At 43.6% G+C, this 19,165-nt stretch overlaps 1 protein-coding gene across 9 annotated transcripts in view; it reads left to right on the forward strand.

Annotated features, from left to right (window-relative positions):
- DNAH9 (dynein axonemal heavy chain 9) overlaps positions 1-19,165 on the forward strand; it is a 346,949-nt gene that overhangs the window by 147,016 nt on the left and 180,768 nt on the right. For 8 of the 9 annotated variants that reach the window (XM_039476345.2, XM_074388185.1, XM_010339862.3 and 5 more), the window contains 5 exons: positions 1,665-1,773; positions 3,923-4,070; positions 8,658-8,832; positions 13,699-13,872; positions 14,530-14,737. In XM_039476345.2, coding sequence (XP_039332279.2) covers positions 1,665-1,773; positions 3,923-4,070; positions 8,658-8,832; positions 13,699-13,872; positions 14,530-14,737 — 814 coding nt within the window. Of the gene's footprint in view, positions 1-953; positions 986-1,664; positions 1,774-3,922; positions 4,071-8,657; positions 8,833-13,698; positions 13,873-14,529; positions 14,738-19,165 lie in introns of those variants that run through there. The other variant, XM_074388191.1, reaches the window with a different exon arrangement.

A 19,165-nucleotide genomic window follows, 5' to 3' on the forward strand; every position in this document is an offset into this window, starting at 1 on the left:
TTTTTGGCCACATGTATATCTTCTTTAGAAAAGTATCTATCTGTTCATGTTCTTTGCCCACTTTTTAATGGTGTCGTTTGTTTTTTCCTCATAAATTTGTTTAAGTTCATTTTAGATGCTGGATATTAGTCCTTTGTCAGATGCATAGTTTACATATATTTTCTCCCATTTCTTTAGGTCGCTTGTTCACTCTGTTAATAGTTTCCTTTGCTGTGCAGGGGCTCTTTAGTTGAATTATCCCATGTGTCAATTTTGCTTTTGTTGCCCTGGCTTTTGGCATTTTTGTCATTTGTCATCAAATCTTTGTTCATTATTATGGCCAAGATGGTATTTCCTAGGTTGTCTTCCAGGGCTTTTACAGTTTTGGGTTTTACACTTAAGTCTGTAATCCTCTTGAGTCAATTTTGGTATATTGTGTAAAGAAGGGGGCCAGTTTCAGTCTTCTGCCTATGGCTAGCGAGTTATCCCAGCACCATGTATTAAATAGGGAGTCTTTTTCCCATTGCTTGTTTTTGTCAGCTTTGTTGAAGATCAGATGGTCATAGGTGTGTGGCCTTATTTCTGGGCTCTCTATTCTATTCCATTGGTCTATGTGTCTGTTTTTGTACCAGTACCATGCTGTTTTGGTTACTGTAGCCCTGTAGTATAATTTGAAGTCAGGTAACATGATGCCTCCAGCTTTGTTCTTTTTGCTTAGGATTGCCTTAACCATCTCCACTCCTTTTTGGTTCCATCTGAATTTTAAAATAGACTTTTTTCTAGTTCTGTGAAGAATGTCATTGGTAGTTTCATAGGAATAGCATTGATTCTATAAATTGCTTTTGGCAGTATGGTCATTTTAATGATTTTGATTCTTTCTATCCATGAACATGGGATATTTTTCTCTTTGTGTAATCTCTGATTTCTTTAAGCAGGATTTTAAAATTCTTTTTGTAGGGATCTTCCATGAGGAAGTACTTTAAAAGAAACAGTATTCATATGAAATGTAAGTTATTTTCCTTTAAGAGTTCTATTGTTCCAATATGGTCTAGTTCATTCAAATCATTGACATCAATTTAAAGTGTTTGAATAACTTTTTTTTTCTGATTCAACACACATACACAAGCACATACACACACGGTAGAGGTGGTGGAAACTGCATAGGAGGAGAGAGGATTATTGTAGAAAATTTAGAAAATCCAAATCACAAAGAAGTAATGTACTAGTTCGTTTTAATGCTGCTGATAAAGACATACCTGAAACTGGGTAATTTATAAAGAAAACGAGGTTTAATGTACTCACAGTTCCACGTAACTGGGGAGGCCTCACAACCATGGCAGAAGGCGAAAGGCACATCTTACATGGCAGCAGACAAGAGAGAATGAGAGCCAAGTGAAAAGGGTTTCCCCTTATAAAACCATCTGATCTTCTGAGACTCACAACCACGAGATCAGAATGGGAGAAACTACCCCCATGATCCAATTGTCTCCCACCAGCTTCCTCCCACAACACGTGGGAGTTACGAGAGCTACAATTCAAGATGAAATTTGGATGGGGACACAGCCAAACCATATAAAGGAAATAATTATCCATAATTCTGACCAATAATGATCAGCCAAATTCCCACAGGCTGGCAAGGCACCTACCTTCTTCCTCACTGGCATGCCCTTCCCTGTTGTCTCCAGGTACTGACATTGGCCAGCAATGAGAGGATTCCTCTGAACCCCACCATGAAGCTTCTCTTTGAGATCAGCCACCTGTGCACAGCCACTCCAGCAACTGTCTCCAGAGCAGGTATGGCCCAGGAAAGGAAGAATCACAAAGCTACTCCATTTAGGGAGGTGCCTCTCACTTCACACATAGTTTTGCTGGCTCAGAAGGACTCTCCACATGGGAGTCAGAAACCTGATCATCCAAAACTCTGACCTAGTTCTCAGCCTTAATCCACAACCACAAGGATAAGCAAGCAAGCACTCCAAGGCCAGGGCTGTGCAGTTTTGTGAATTTGGAAATGATGTGGTAATAAGGAGGGAGATAGCTTTTGAGCTGCACAACTACCCTCTGCACAGAAGTGTCCAACTTAGGCTACTTTTAGGCTGGTTCTAGCCTCCATGTCAATGGAGAGGACCAACTATCACTGTTTCTCACTAACTCCTGGTGCACAATTGCAACTCATATACCCTTAACTTTCCTCTGTCTCCACTGAACAAATTTATTAACAGAGACTATAAGATTTTTAAAAAATTGTTTGGCAAAATCAAATGTGAAGAAGCAGGGAGTAGAATGTCAGTTGCCAAAGGGTGAGGGTTGGGGGAAGGGGCAGATGCTGGTAAATGGGTACAAAATTTCAGTTCTAGGCCAGGCGCAGTAGCTCACACCTGTAATCCCAGCACTTTGGGAGGCTGAGGCAGGAGGATCACCTGAGGTCGGGAGTTCAAGTGGATCACCTGAGGTCGGGAGGTCTCCAGACCAACATGGAGAAACCCCGTCTCTACTAAAAATACAAAATTAGCTGGGTGTGGTGGCACATGCCTGTAATCCCAGCTACTCTGGAGGCTGAGGCAGGAGAATCACTTGAACCCAGAAAGTGGAGGTTGTGGTGAGCCAAGATCATATCATTGTACTCCAGCCTGGGCAGTAAGAGCAAAACTCTGTCTCAAAAAAAATTGGTTCTGCAGGATGAATAAGTTCTAGAGATCTGCCGTACAAAACAATGCCTATAGTTAACAATACTGTAGTGTGCACTTAAAAAAATTGTTGGGCTGGGCTCAGTGGCTCACACCTGTCATCCCAGCACTTTAGGAGGCTGGGGTGGGCACAGAGCTTGAGCCCAGGAGATTGAGACAAGCCTAGGCAACATATCAAAACCCCATCACTACCAAAAAAAGAAATACAAAAATTTGTTAAGAGGGTGGATCTCATATTAAGTGTTCTTAACCACACACACGCTTTTGGAGGTGATGGATGTTTATTAACTTGATTGCAGTAATGGTTTCGCTGGTGTATGCATATGTCCAAATTCACCAAATAGTATACATTAAATATGGACAGCTTTTTATGTATCAATTATACTCCAATATAGCTGTAAAAATAATAATCTAATAAAAAGAAATAAATAGTAAAAATAAAATCAATAATTTAAAAAGAGATCTTGTTTGGCCTCTACCATAATATCAGGTTCCCTTTCAAGAACCTCTGCTACGATTGGTGGACCCAGGCCAGAAGAGTTGTGTCTCTCGTCCTAGGGGTACTCTAACAAGAGTAACGAATTTCCACGAACTTGGGGCTTTTAAAGCAACAGAAATGTATTTCCTCACATTTCTGGAAGTCAGACATCTGAAATCAAGGCCAGCAGGGCTGCGCTTCCTCCAAAGGCTCTAGGGGAGAATCTTTCCTTGAATCTCCCAGCTTAGGTGTTCCTTGGCTTCTCTGGCTTCTTCCCATGGCCTTCTATTCTGTGCATGTCTCTCCCCTCTGTCTCTTATTAGGATGCTTGTAAATATTCCACCCGGATAACCCAATCTCAGCTTAACATCTTTAACTTAATTACATCTTCAAAGAGCCTTTTTCTAAATAAGATTACACTGGCAAGTTCCAGGGATCAGGATATGACCTTGAATTTTAGGGGACTACCAATCAACCCACTGTATACTGCCTCATTCCCATGACAAGTATTGCTAATCTGTCACAGCCTTCTTTTCTCCTGAGCCTGGACTTGGCCTCAGGATCCTTCTCAAAGCTGCTCTCCATCCATCTATCACCAGTCTATTGGAGTTGGTCCTCAATAACAAACCCATTTACCCTCTCACATCTCGGCCAAATCTCTGTTTCTTTTCAGTCCAGTCTTGCATACATTTTCCAAACAGAGAAAATAACTCCCTGGGGTGAAAAATATACTGGTGTGTATGGAATATTCACTAAACAGTATTCCTTGTGCTCACAGGGATCTTGTACATCAACCCGGAAGACTTGGGTTGGAACCCTCCGGTGAGCAGCTGGATTGACAAGAGGGAAATCCAGACAGAGAGAGCCAATTTAACCATTCTGTTTGACAAGTATCTTCCAACCTGCTTAGACACACTCAGGACCAGGTAGGCCAAGAAATAAGGGAGATAGAGAGTTAAAGCAGCAATTCAAAGCCCATTGGTTCACACCTGGTGTCCCGCTGATGTTCTGTCCTGGCCCCAAAGTCAGATGTTCCCAGAGCAGTCCCCTCCAGGCATGGCAGATGGCAGAGGGGAACACACATTAGGATGGCCATGGGATGCCTGCTGTCAGCTCAGGCAGGAAGTGGGGTGAGTGAAGATAAGGAAGGTTGAAAGTCCCTTTCGTGAGTGTCACATGGCTGTCTCTGAAGGAGGCTGTGGGTTGTAGTATCAGATTAAAATCCAGAGACTCAGATCCTTCTGTTTACAGGGCAAGCCGCTCTGCATTTGTAATAAATGATCCACAGGCCAGATCAACACCTGGGGTGAAGATGGCACTTGTTGGTGACCTGTGGGCCCACTCCCTGTCCCTGGCCATGTGTGTTCAGGGCCCAGATAATGTGGGATTAGATATAATGCACCATCTGACAGTCCTGCCCTGCCGGATATTGTGAGTTTACTTTTCCTTTTATAAGTTTGTAAAAATAAGAGCAACAAGCCCTGACCACTTATCACTAACAAGAGATTAACCACTCTTGACCAAGAGGATACATATTACAGCAAGAATACTATCTGTGTCAGCACAGGGAGCTGCCCATGTTTAGAGCCTGCTTTTGTTTTGCATCATTCTGGTTTTTTTGTTTTACACTATTTATATATGTATATACATATGTATGTATATAACAAAATAATGAATATATGTATATACATGTATATATACATATATGTATATGCATATATACATGTATATACATATATTTATTACATATACATATGCATCTATATATACATATATGTATAAACATACATATGCATATACATATGCATATACATATATGTATATATAGATGCATATGTATATACATGTATATATAGATGCATATGTATATACATGTATATATACATATATACACGTGTATGCATATATGCATGTATATGATGTACACATGTATGTGCACATACACATGTACATGTATATGATGTGCACATGTATGTGCATACATGCATGTATGTGTATGTGATGTATATGTGTATGTGTGTAGGCATGTATGTGTGTATGGTGTACGCATGTATGTGCGTATGTGCATGTGTGTGTATGATCTGCACATGCATGTGTGTATGCATATGTATGTGTGTTTGATGCATGCATGTATGTGTGTATATGCATGTATGATGTGCACATGTATGTGCATATATGCATGTATGTGTGTATGGTGTGCACATGTATGTGTGTATGATGTACGCATGCATGTGTGTATATGCATGTATGTCTGTATGGTGTACACATGTATATCGTATATGCAGTATATGTATATGATGTACATATGTATATCGTATATGCATGTATATGTATATGATATACGTATATATAGTGTAAAACAACAAAAGCAGAATCTGACACCCATCCCCATAGTGGAACCAAGAATAGGCCCCTGAGGCTGGTGCTGTGAAGGCAGTGTGACTCAGAGCTCCATGAAGATGCCACAATTTAGGGTCAGGCTTATGTCTCCCAGAAGTTAAAGTCCAGCATTGAAGTTGATCCCTGCCTCTTTCTTCCTTGGCTTGTCAAGCATGGGATATGATTGTGCCTCCAGTGGCTTGCAAGCATGGAGGCCAAGGGGAAGGGAGCACTTCAGACTGCAGGAAACAACACTGCAAGAGGGTGCCAGGCACTCCCATCCCATCTGCCCCGCCCCTCACCCTGAAACTCCGCTCATATTCAAAGTGAGCTTTGGATAACTAAAAATTGAGTTGCAATCAAATAGGTGACATTGTGGCGTATTTTAGTTGTTTGATAAAACATTTCTTTTGATTTCATAGTTTTTCTATTTCACAGTTAATAATTATTCTTCCAACTCAATGTTTGTATAAGCCTTTGAAAAGCTTTCAGTCCCTGGTGGCCCATGGGCTCTGTGTCCTTGGGATGTCATGGGCTAAAGCAGCCCTTGTAGCTAACAAAGTCTGAAAGTGAGAAACAGTGGTTAATATCACAGAGAGACTAGGGCAGCAAAGAGTTAACAAACCAGAGAAGGGGCCTGGGGCAGTGGCTCATGCCTGTAATCCCAGCACTTTGGGAGGCTGAGGATGGCAGATTACATGAGATTGGGAGTTCGAGACCAGCCTGACCAACATGGAGAAATCTCATCTCTACTTAAAAAAAAAAAAAAAAAAAAAAAAAAAAAATGAGCCGGGCATGGTAGCAGGCACCTGTAATCCCAGCTACTTGGGAGACTGAGGCAGGAGAATCACTTAAACCCAGGAGGCAGAGGTTGTGGTGAGCCAAGATCACACCATTGCACTCCAGCTTGGGCAACAAGAGCAAAACTTGACCTCAAAAAAAAATCAACAAATAAAAATAAAAACAATTTTTTATTAAATAAGCAGGCCCATAAGGGGTGATTATAAAACAGCTTTGTTTTGTTTTCTAGTGTTCCTTTAAAACCATTATATGTGATTGCTTCTCCTCCTCCCCCTGCATGAGATCTAGGTCAAGGTCTGTGACTTTTCTGTAATTAAAAGGCATCTGATCACTTCTAGTCACACAGTCATACATATATGTGTGTGTTAGCCTAGTGAAAATGTAAAGAAACAAACTCCATTCATAATGGAGGCTTCTGCCCCACTCCTCAGCTCAAGAGTGCAGTGGGAAAGGGGTGTGTTTTTGACTTCTCTCCTTTCTCTGCCAGTGACCTCCTCCCTGGCTATGGCTTCTGACCCCTCAGTGTAAAAGAAGGGTGGAGAGAAGAGGGGAGGGGCAGGAGAGGTCTTAGCTGACTGCAACTGGTGTGGCCTTAGTTGCTCCAATTGCGGCAGATCTTGAAATCCGACTCCTTCTCTTTGGGAGCTCCTTGGCTTCTCCCCGTCACTGGAAATCTTTCATCTGTTCTGGAAGAAAGTAACTTCCTCTCCAGCCAGTCAGTTACCGCTCCACAAACCCCATCTGCCTCACCTTGTCCCTTAGCCAGCACTCAGACAGTGCCTCCTGCACAGAGCCCACATCTGGATTCCAGGAGATACTTGCCCCTTCTCTGCTTTGCCAAACTGGAGCACAGGCTTTCCCCGCAAGGTACCTCCCCACTCCCCACTGAGAGATCAGCAACTCTCTGGGGTATTGCAGGCAAAGATCCTTCACCGACTCAGAGTAGCCCTATTGAAGCCCCCTTTTATGACTATTAGGGGGAAACACCTGCCTTCTCTGTGGGGGAAGAGATACTCATTACCTACCAAGAGCTCTCTCTAGTATTCTCAATGCTAATTTCCAGGCCCTTCAGTGTCTCCCACTTTGTCCTCTGTGGTCTTGAGAGGGTGAGAAGCCAGGGTTGCAAAACCCTCTTCAAGTCCCCCCTAAGTTGTTTGGAATCTCTTTTTGGAATGGAAGGGCAGGTGGCACTTCTCCTCTTGGTGACTTATCCAGCACTGAGCCTGAGATAGTTGCATCGTATCAGTCCGTTACAGATACACATGAAACAAATGAGAGAATGCCCATTAAGGAGTCAGACTTCTTGTCGCTCATGGAAGTAATACCTAGACTAGTAGACTCTAACACCATCATAGCGTTTGCTGTAAGAATTGCAACTAGATTAAAAACAAGCACAAACGCTAAAAAGTGAATGGTGTGTTGTAAAACTCTGAGATTCGGTGCTGGGAAATGACTGCTAAGGTGTCCACTGACAGTGCTGCATGTGTTATGAAAACGGACTTTGCCTCTGTGCAGCCTTTGAGCACAGCATCCTGTGGGAGGTGGCAGTGTAGGCTGAGTGTGTGTGTGTACGTGGTGTACTGTGCATATACATGTGGTGTCATGAGGGTACCCATGGAAAGAAGAGTGTGTGTGTGTGAGCTTGTGCACGCCCCTGCTCCATGGGGCATTGATGTCTTTTGCGTATCTCTTGATAATCTGCCTTTCAGTTAAGGCCTCTAAAGCTAAGATTAAAAGTGCAAATGCCAGGCCAGGACAGTTACAGAAGTGTATTTGTACTTTCAGATGAAGAACTCCCTTCAGTGAATCATGATTGCATAAAATAACCATCTGTCCTGGTCCACTCTACTCCCCAAATAAGATTCTGGCCCCAGAGAAAGTGTTTTCAGTGGAAGAAAACCTCTGAGGTGAAGAGGTCAAAGGACAGGCCTCAGAATTGCACCCACATTGCCTCTTTTGGTGCTTTTTGACAATTGTAGAAATTGGGAGGCGAGTGAAAACATGAAGTTTTTACTCGTTGCTGCCACCTGTGCTCCCCAGGGACTGAGAGGGGCTCATCAACAGAAAGAGAAGCATGGAGAGGGAGGGTGTCAGAGGAAAGAAGATACGAAAGTCCTCAGGAGAGCTCTGGGCCCTTACTTCCTTACAAAGGAAGCTGGCATGAGAACAGCTGATGAGACTAAAGGTGTAAGTGGTGCTGTGGTCCTCTGTAATCCCAAAGGACTTGACAGGTCATGGGTTCGCTGAAACCATGTGGTTCCATAGCTGTCCATCAGCACCACCGGAAGGGAATATCCATTGTGTTTGAGATCACCTCGGCTCTCTCTTTGCAGGTTTAAGAAAATCATTCCCATCCCAGAGCAGAGCATGGTTCAGATGGTGTGTCACCTTCTGGAATGTCTCCTGACCAAGGAGGATATCCCTGAAGACTGCCCTAAGGAAATTTATGAGCATTATTTTGTGTTTGCTGCCATCTGGGCTTTTGGCGGAGCAATGGTCCAAGATCAGGTAAGGAGATACGTTGAGTTCAGCACCTACGTTGAAGTCTGTAGCAGCAAAAATGGATCCTTTAGCAAAGATCTGGAAGACAGGACAGCTAGATGTCAGGCTGGACTTGAAATCAGTGAACTATTTAGTCATTTACCTATTATTCTGCTAAAGACATCAGTCCCGCTAGAAACCCCTTATGGGGTGAGATAGATGAGATTGTGGTGTGTTCAGAGCTTTTCCTTTTTGAGCTAGTGAACATATCTTTGATTTCTTGGGAACTTATACGGTGTTTGAGTTTGAGCAACTGCTGGTATATATACCCTCTTTGCCGGGTGGTGTGTTTGTAGAGAAAAGGGTGGAAGGAAGCTGGAGTGGAAGGAAACTCTTCTGTTTTCTTACGAACTTCCAGAACAACGATGCACCACTCCTTGCCAGGCCAGAGTTAGCCAACATGTCTCCATACCCACGAAGTGCACAGCTGTCCAGAGAAGGCTGAACCAAAGTCCAATTAGTATCTAGGAGTGGAAAACCAAAGTAGAATTTATCTCCTGGTGTTGACTGTTATAGTCTCAGGTTGATTGGAAGAAGGGAGATGTGGGTTGAAAAATCTTTACATCCTATCCCCTCACCCTGCTGGTATTCCCAGCCTTTTTCTTTACTTATTTTCCTCCAAATAAGAGATACTTTATCTGGAAAGAAAAACATTCAGTGTTATGCAAACCAGTCTCTTATAACTGACTCTACCTATTAGGCAATATTATATGGCAGTTAAGAACATGGATTCTGTTAACAAATTCTAAGTATACAATACAGTATTGTTACTACAGGAACTTTCCTGTGCAGAATATTCATTCATCTTGGACTTAATCATTTGTATGACCAAAACTCTGTACCCTTTGACCTATACCACCTTCCATTGCCTCCTCCCCCAGCCACTGGCAACCTCAATTCCTCTCTCTGCTGCTGTGAATTGACTATTTTAGACTCATCACGTAAGTGGTATCATGGCCTATTTGTTCTTCCATGCTTGGCTTATTTCACCTCACATAACATCCTCCAGCTTCATCATGTTGTTGCAAATGGAAAGATTTCCTTTTTCTTTAAAAAAAAATGCTAAGAAAGAAGGGAAATCTTACATTAGATGTTCTTAGCACAAAACAATAATAATAACCATGATCAGTAAGAGCATGGAAGGGAACTTTGAAGGCCATATGTAGGTTTATGCATAGGTTGTGGTGATGGTTTCACAAGTGTATACTTTTCTCTAAACTCATCACATCGCATGCATTAAATATGTACAGCTTTTTTGTCTATCAGTCATACCACGATAAAGTGATTTTGTAAAAATAGCTGAGGAAAGCCAAAAATAAAAAAGAGCATGAACTGTGGATTTGAATTATAACTCTGCCACTATTACCTGGGGAACTTTGAGCAAGTAAGTAACTTAACCTCTCTCTACCTCCCACTCCCCATGTACACAAAGGATGTTGATGGAGTACCCAGCTCCTAGAAGGGTGGCAAGGATTAAATGAGTGTTCTAATCACCCATCATGAATACATGCAAGGCACTTAGCACAACCCATGTGTGCTTATCATTAATATTCTCCCAGTATAAATCTTCAATTCTATAGCAAGTATCTGGTGCCTCTCTTGCAACAGGGGATCAGTCCAAGCTGTAATTGTTGGAAAGTGATGATTTACTCTTCAGTCTGGATTGACTGTGAGCCTTCTTCAAAGAAAGGCAGAAAGTTTCAGCCTCCCAAGGTGAAACCATGTTCTAGAAATCCAAAACGAAAGTGAACTTGGACACAAAGAATCAGCAATTCATTTCTGGTTCATTTTCAATGGCCCTGGCTGTAACATCCATCCCACCAACCATCACTCCCTGATGTGTTCTTGGGTGCTCAAAATTCAGAAAGCAGCCTTCGCAGGCTCTTGGGAAGCATGCCTTTCTCTGCTGCCCTCCCCACAGCCAGCTGCTTTGGGGGCAGAAAGGGAAAGCTCCAAGGACAGGTGGATACCACGTACCAGGAGTTTGACATCTGAGAGTTTTCTGCTGTCGGTTCTGCCATCTTTGGAGCTTCTCTGTGAACTACTTTGACAGCTTTACATTTCCCCTTTGAGGCAAGGAGGCAGAGCTTTCAGCAGGATGGATGAGACCTAGCTGAACTGCACAGAGACCCCAAATGCTTAGGTTACTGCTTCCCATCAAATGCAGTCTCTGACCTGTGGGCTGGTGAAATGTCAGACAGGAACTGCAGGGCTTCTCTCTCATATTGGTGCTGAGCAGGCAGTGGGGTATCAAGATGAAAATACTTGATCGATTTTTCTAATTCTGGGTATAAAAATTTAAATCCCCTCAACCCTTTTAAAAGCCTCGGAGAAAGCATCCCTCCAGGCGTCCGGGGCACTGGAGCAGTTGAAGCCATCCACAGCCCTGCTGGCAACCTGGTGAGGGGACGAGGGAGAAAGCTTTTAGCAGCAGGGCACATCCCAGACCCCTACACAGCCTGCATTAAAGCTAAACACCAAAAGCAGTGCTGTAAATAGGAAGGTAGGAATTTGGCCAAAATATTCACATCAGGAACACCTGTGGTGCTTACATTGAAAAACCTGGCATAAAAGCAAAACAGAAATACAAAATGAACGTCTGCATCTGAGTAGACGTTCCCATTAAAAAACAAAAAATGGTCCTGACTGAATACTTTGCAGTCCTTAGAGAGAACGATCTCTCGGAAACATAACGTAGAGAAAACACCAGATTGTAAGACTGACAACGTGAGTTCAACTTTCAATTCTGCCTTTTCATGAAATCCCCACTTTATAAAATAGGAATCATTTTAAGTGGCCAGGATAATCTATAGCATGATAAAGATGAAGTGAAGTAAAATTGGGTTCCCAGCTCTGCTACAGTATGGTGGTAAAGTCCTTAGGTCCCCCTGGTTAAAAGGTAGAGAGAAAACAGTGAACTGTCAGAGCCCAGGGGATATGGGGATTTCAGAAGGAACCATGTTGAAGAGATACCATCGAGTAGAATTAAGAAATGGCCATTGGCTAGGCGCGGTGGCTCACGCCTGCAATCCCAGCACTTTGGGAGGCCGAGGTGGGTGGATCACAAGGCTAAGAGGTCAAGACCATCCTGTCCAACATGGTGAAACCCCATCTCTACTAAAAACACAAAAATTAGCTGGGCATGGTGGTGCACACCTGTAGCCCCAGCTACTCTGGAGGCTGAGGCAGGAGAATCACTTGAACCCAGGAGATGGAGATTGCAGTAAGCTGAGATCACACCACTGCACTCCAGCCTGGTGACAGAGCAAGACTCCATTGCAAAAAAAAAAGAAAAGAAAAAGAAAAAGAAAGAATCATTGGACTGGTCCATCAGAGGTCACCTGAACTTTACAGTGTCCAGTTATAGTACAAGGTGCAGTGAAGCACCAGCTTACAGGAAGGTGAGACAGGGTTGGTGTGGCCGAGCCAACGGCTTAGCTGAGAAATTGCCAGGCAGTTCAAGGCAGCATTGGAGGTGAAGAAAGGTGAAGCCTCACACTTCCTTCATTCTGGAGGTGGCCCTCATCTCAGAGTTTCCACAGAAAGCTAAAATCTGGTTTTCATAGAAAGTTGAAAGTCTTGAAGCATATTATCAGGTAGTTAAAAATGGCGGTTTCCTCTAGGCTTCTGGTTCCAGAGAACGATATTGGGAAATTATAATGTCCCCTTGATCTAAATTCAAATTAGAATGAGAACATCAAGCAAATCGTTTCTTATCTTAGCACCCATTTCCACTCTCATTTTAAAGCAAACGAATTCAATCCTCTTTACTTAATAGACAGCAAAATGAGGAGTCCCCTTTTTTCTGGGTTTCTATTTGTTACCAGGCGCCCAGCTCCCGGGTCTGTTCAGCCTTTGAACTCTGTCTGCATCCTGCCCTCCATGAATATTTTCTAAAACGTCCAGTATGGGACTTTTTTTTTTCTTTTAGGGTTTTTCTTAGTTCTATGTGTTCAAAGTGTGAGTTTGCCTTCCCAGAGAGGTGCTAGTAGCAATGGGTATGCTTTGGGTCTGAGAGAGTGAGTGAGTGAGAGAGAGAAAGAGAAAGAGAAAAAGAGAGAGAGTGAGAGAGTGTGTGTGTGTGTTTGTTTGGACACAATAAGATCAATAAGTTGGTTCCTGGACTGGGCATATAGCCCCATGTCTAAGGAGCCTTTTTCTAATAGGTATGCATGTGAATTACATTATTTCCCCTGCTACTCCTGAATTCTAGGATTTTAGCTCTTGCCAAAACCTTGGGAATCTTTCTAGAAACCTCATTTTACAGATGAAGAGACTGAGGCATAGAAAGAAGGATTTGCCTGTGGTTACCTACCTGACGCCCACACCCCTTCTGAGGCCCTTCTCACTGCAGAGCTCTAGGCCCCAGGTGTCAAGAGTCACCATTCCACTCCATCCACCCCAGGCTGCCATCCTGGGAACTGCAGAGAATCTCAGGCATCAAGGAATGGAGTTCTATCTATCTCCTCAGGAGTTCTTGGCCACACACGCCCATCCCTGGGCCATGGGCTCCCATTCTCCCCCATGTCCTTCTGCCTGCCTCCCTTAACCCTCTCCACCCTTCAGTGGCTGTAGGACATGGCAGTGCCAGGCTGGCTCAGCCGCATGGTCAAGCAAGAATGCCTGCATGTGCTCCCTGCATCGTCAGGCCTGGTCAGGGCTGGTGACCCACGGGGGCAGCACTGCCTTCCTGGAGGAGCTGGTCTATCCTTCAGGCCTGCACAGGGAGGAGCACGTTGTCCTGCCCTGACCTTCCATCGGACACCGTGGCCTCCTGTCTGGGCTCCTTGAGGTCTGGAGGACCTTGACCCCTGACTGACTTTGTTTTTGCAGCTTATGGACTACCGGGCAGAGTTCAGCAAATGGTGGCTGACTGAGTTCAAGACAGTCAAGTTTCCTTCCCAAGGAACCGTCTTTGACTATTACATAGACCCAGAGACCAAGAAATTCGAGCCCTGGTCCAAGCTCATCCCCCAGTTTGAATTTGACCCTGAGATGCCCTTGCAGGTGAGTGCGGCTGAGTGGCCCAGGACATGCATGCAGTTGCCCTCAAGGATCTGCAGTGGCTCCAGTAGCAGCCCCACATGGCTATCTGAGCATTTGTCCTTGCTAAGAGCTAGTCATTCCCAGCTTCATGACTTTGCAGAGGAGATGGTAGGTGTAATAAAGTGATAGATTCCCCTAAAGGCCAGGACATTTCCTCCGGAGAGGAGGAAATGTCAGGAGAAGTAGTTATTTTTTTTGTTTTTTTGCTTTTTTGTTTTTTTGTTTTTCCCAAGACCGAGTCTCACTTTGTCACCAGGTTGGAGCGCAGTGGCGCGATCTCAGCTGACTGCAACCTCTGCCTCCCAGATTCAAGCAATTCCCGTGAGCCACTGCACCCGGCCGGGAAGAGGATTTTAAAATGCATTAGAGAGGCCACAGGGAAAGAGGCCAGGTGGTAGAGGAGAGTGGGGAAGCCTCAACCCAACTGCAGGGAGGCCAGAGAGTGAGTCTGTAGGATGGTCCCTCTGTGGATATCAAAGAAAATACTCCTGACCTATGCTTATTTGGGGAGCTTCACCATGACAGAAGCCCATCTTGTGAAATGCTTTGGAACATTGGTGGAGCATCTGTTTCTCGCTGGAGCCCACCCTTGACAGGCTTATTGTACTCCTCTTCCAGGCATGTTTGGTGCACACAAGTGAGACTGTCCGTGTGTGCTACTTCATGGAGCGGCTGATGGCATGGCGGCGGCCTGTCATGCTGGTGGGCACAGCTGGCACTGGCAAGTCGGTACTGGTGGGTGCTACCCTGGCCAGCCTTGACCCCGAGGCATACCTGGTGAAAAACGTGCCATTCAACTATTACACCACGTCGGCAATGCTGCAGGGTAAGCGGCCCAGGGCACCTGGGCTGGGGGAGGCGGTGTCTGGGTAACCGTGTCCCCTGAGCTGAAGCAGAGCATCAGGTGCCTGTCTGGCTTGACTTCTGCAGACCCAAGTACTTCCTCCCACAGGCCCCTTCTCGCCTCTCCCCACACACCTCTTTCTGGGTCCTCCAGCAACCCTTAGCACTGCTTCCAGTCTTTCTTTCTACCTTCCTCCCTGGCCTGTTAAATTCCTCAAGAGCAAGGTGTTTTAACACAGAGCAGCTCAGCACCTTGATGACAAAGAGAGCTGTGAGCCATGGAGAGATTTGCAAGAACTTGCAGACTTCTGGCACTGAAAGTATCTCTCGAGATCATTTCATTCATCTCTCTTGTATTATGGATGGGGAAACTGAAGCTCAGATAAAAAAGGATGTGATTTCCTAAAGTCACCTCCAAGCGGCAAGGCAGGCATGACACATCTGTTCTTCTGACTCCACCTGGGGCTGCTTTAACCCGGTGTTTATACACAGAGCTCCCAAATAGACATGGACCCCCCCACCAATGTTTTCCCCTTGGCACAGTCTCTCTCCTCTTAATTTTAAGTCATTTATAACAGAGTCTCATTTTTTATGGGAAGGACACATTCATTAAAAACAGCTTTGTTTTGGAGAAGCTTCCAAGCCATTCTTGCAACAAAATGAGGGGAGAGGCAGGGCTGGGGAGAAACCCTGTTCTTACTTCCCAAACACCGACAGCCTTGTCCCACTCTGTTACTTGATGTGTGAGGGGACATTGCAGTGCCTCCCACACCTATATACGAGCTGTTTGCAGATGGATAAGTTACGAGCCATAGCTTATAATGTGAAAAGTGAACGTGGCACTCTTGTTATCTGCTGCATCACCCAGGCCTTAGCAAAGCAGGCTTTGTGTACACCAGCATTTGCTCTGCCTTGATCATTTTACCCAGTCCTTCTGCCATCCCTGCCTGCTGTGAACCCGAGTCAGCCCACGGTTTTGCCTCTGCTAGTATTCTACTTTCCCCAGTGCCCCTGGGGGAACTCTTTCTGCACCATTTTGCCAGCTGGTATAGGATTAGGGTCCAGCTAACTCAAAACACTGATGAGGGGAGTGCCGCCTCTGCTCTTTTGCCCCTCAGAGCAGCTAGGTGCCTGGAGCATGTGGACAGAGGCTCAGGCTTCCCCTACTTGCCCTTTGGTGGCAGAAACTTCTTCACCTGTTTCAAACTAACCTCTCCTTCCTCCACTGCTGAGCCAGTCCCAATCCAGCAATTGACTGTAGTTCAGACATGAATATTAACAAGTAAGAAAAAATAAAATGATGAAGATTTACATCAGAACTTTACTAGTTTGTCAAAGATGTAAACATCTTCTATTCAAATACTGAAGGAATCGTTCTTCCATTTTTTTGTGCTCTTCACAATGTCACAGCAACAAGCATGACACACTTTTAAGTATAATGTGTATTATTAACATTTTCCCTATTATGTTCACAAGTCTACAAAACAAATGAAGCCCTGGTTTGTAGTGTTTGCCAATTTCTGTGGTGTAAATACTCCCACAGTAGCTAATTGTAAGCTACCAATGCATTGTCGGTGAACATGGGGTCAGGAAGACATACACAGTAGCACACCGTTAGAAGGCATTTCCACTCTACAGATACAGTGAATGAAAAACCTCCTGAAAAACCTCCAGTACACACATGACAGTAAATGTCATCAAATAATTAAGATGTGATGAGTTTTGAATGTTTATTTTCAACGTAATTTACTTAATTATAAGTTTGTCAAATTTATTTTTTAGTAACGGTCATGTTTAACAACCAGTTTGCACAATCCCCTTGGTTTCAGTAATCAGCTCCAGTAAACCACTGACTTAGTTTTTACTACATGAGGCCTTGACACCATCACATCAAAACCTTCCATCAAGTCCGAAGCCATCACATCAGCACTTAGCAGTGGCCTGCAGCACATTTCACTGTCTGCCTAATTTAAATTAGGCAGACGTTAGACCTGTCTGCCTAATTTAAATCCGAGCACTCTGCTGTCTGCTTCATGGAATCCCTCTTTCTTGTTCAAATACCTACCCTTATTTGCAAGCCTTGAGTCCAACAACTGATCAGATTACCAGCTCTACCCATTTACCTCAGTTCTTACTATTGCTACAAGTACACACTACTGCTGCTACTGCCGCTGCTGCTGCTACTGCTAACAACAACTGACATTTATCAAAGACTTATTAGGAGTGTGAATCTGACTTAGACTTTTACACTTTTTTTTTTTTTTTTTACTTCTTGAATCTTGTAGAGTCCTGTGAATAAGTATTGATATTACCTTCATTTTATACATGAGAAAACCAAGGCACAGAGACGTTAAACAAGCTATGCCATGACACACAGTAAGTGGAGGAGCCAGGGTTTGACCCCAGAGAGTCTGACTTCGGAGCCTGTGCGCTTAACCACTAGGCTATACTGCCGCCCTGCTAAGAAAATACTTTGAAAACTGCAATAAATATTCAACATTATTACTGTTATCATTAGTAGAACTATTCAAGTATTCCAGAAGAATGATGTTTAATTTAATTTTATTAAATGGGAAAAATGATTTAATTATATTAAAGTGGCTTTATAAAATTTAAAAAGATCCTTTAAATAGAGGGTAAACGTACAGAACCAAGGAGGAGATGGGTTTCTCACACTGTCCTGACCTGTCATTCTCACTCTGGAGCTCTCACCTAGAGGGCTTTCTCCTTCCCTCTGTTAGAACACAGAGAATTCTTTTTTTCTTTCTTGAGACAGAATCTCATTCTGTCACTCAGGCTGGAGTGCAGTGGTGCAATCTTGGTTCATTGTATCATCTGCCTCCTGGATTCAAACAATTTTCCTGCCTCAGCCTCCCTGGTAGCTGTGACTACAAATCAATCTCAAAATGCTGTTAAATAGAGCCAGAATGAAAACTGCCTCTCACTGTAGTTGAGCATTCACCAAAACACAACACTTTCTGTTTCTTGTTAATTCCCTAATGGCCTCTCCGTAACATTAGACCTTGAAGCCATCCCTCCTCGCACTCTAAGGGATGGAGAAAGCTACTGTTTTATAACCTCACTATCCAGAGACAACCAGGAATTGGGGAGTCAGCCGAAGTCCGGAGTAGCAGCATACATGTAACAACATTCATGTGATAAAGCTCGCACCCTTAATTCTGAAAAATGCTGTGTTACCTTTTATTCCCTTATAGGAACTTCCTTCCTCTTTTCTCATTCACAGTGCAAACAATCTTGATTATTTGGGCTCCTTAGCCTAAAACGTTTTAGGAGCAACAAAACGGCAGGAGAAAGGGTGCTACCAACGATTTAAAAAGTGACAGCCAGAAACCAGGTATCAGACAGGGAATTGGAGAATGAGCTGAATGTAACAGAGATGCATAAACTCGAAAGACAGCTGCTCTGGTATCATTCAATGAAGAGGCAAGCTGTTGCACCTCCTTTGTGAACCCATGACTCTTTTTGCAGCTCAGTGTTTTTATCATTATTTGCATTTGAGACCCTGTGTATTTAAGAAAAAGTTGGATGTGAGGTAGCATAGCTTTAAAGGACAGTTAGCGCACCCAGACAGATGTACAAATTTATGTTTATGATGTGTCTGTAGTGATAAAAGGGGAGAAACAGCCTAATTGTTTGTATAATACAATACTAAGCCGCATTCAAAAGAATGAGAAAATTTGGTAGGTACTGAGTTGGAACTATTTCCAAAATTTTGTTGAGTGAGAAAAGGAAGATATAGAACAGTATATATAGTATGCTCCAAATTGTATCTTGTTTAAAAAGAAATATGTAAAAATTTACTTAGCGATATGACTTTTAAAAATATATAAAATGTACATATATATAATATATGCACACACACATTATTTATACTTATATAAAAACATAGACAATCTCCAGAAGGACACAAAAGAAATATAGACAGCAGTTGTCCCTGGCAAGGGAAACTGACTGGATGCTGAGGGTGGAATAGAGAATTATTTGAACCTTTTATGTTTAATTGTAAAATATTTTAAACATGTACAAAAGTACAGAAAATAATATAACAGATGCCGGTGTAGCACTATCCAGATTTAACAGATGCTAAAGTGTTACCATTATGCTAAATGGAACTTAGCATTGTAAGTACAGCTAATAGGCGGGGTGTGGAGGCTCACGCCTGTAATCCCAGCACTTTGGGAGACCGAGGCAGGCAGATTACCTGAGGTCAGGAGTTTGAGACCCGCCTGACCAACATGATGAAACCCCATCTCTACCAAAACTACAAAAAGAATTAGCCCACTGTGGTAGTGCATGCCTGTAATCTCAGCTACTCAAGAGGCGGAGGCAGGAGAATCGCTTGAACCTGGGAGGTTGAGGTTGCAGTGAACTGAGATTGTACCACTGTACT

This window comes from Saimiri boliviensis, chromosome 17 (genome assembly GCF_048565385.1).
Source record: "Saimiri boliviensis isolate mSaiBol1 chromosome 17, mSaiBol1.pri, whole genome shotgun sequence".
Classification (NCBI taxonomy): domain Eukaryota; kingdom Metazoa; phylum Chordata; class Mammalia; order Primates; family Cebidae; genus Saimiri; species Saimiri boliviensis.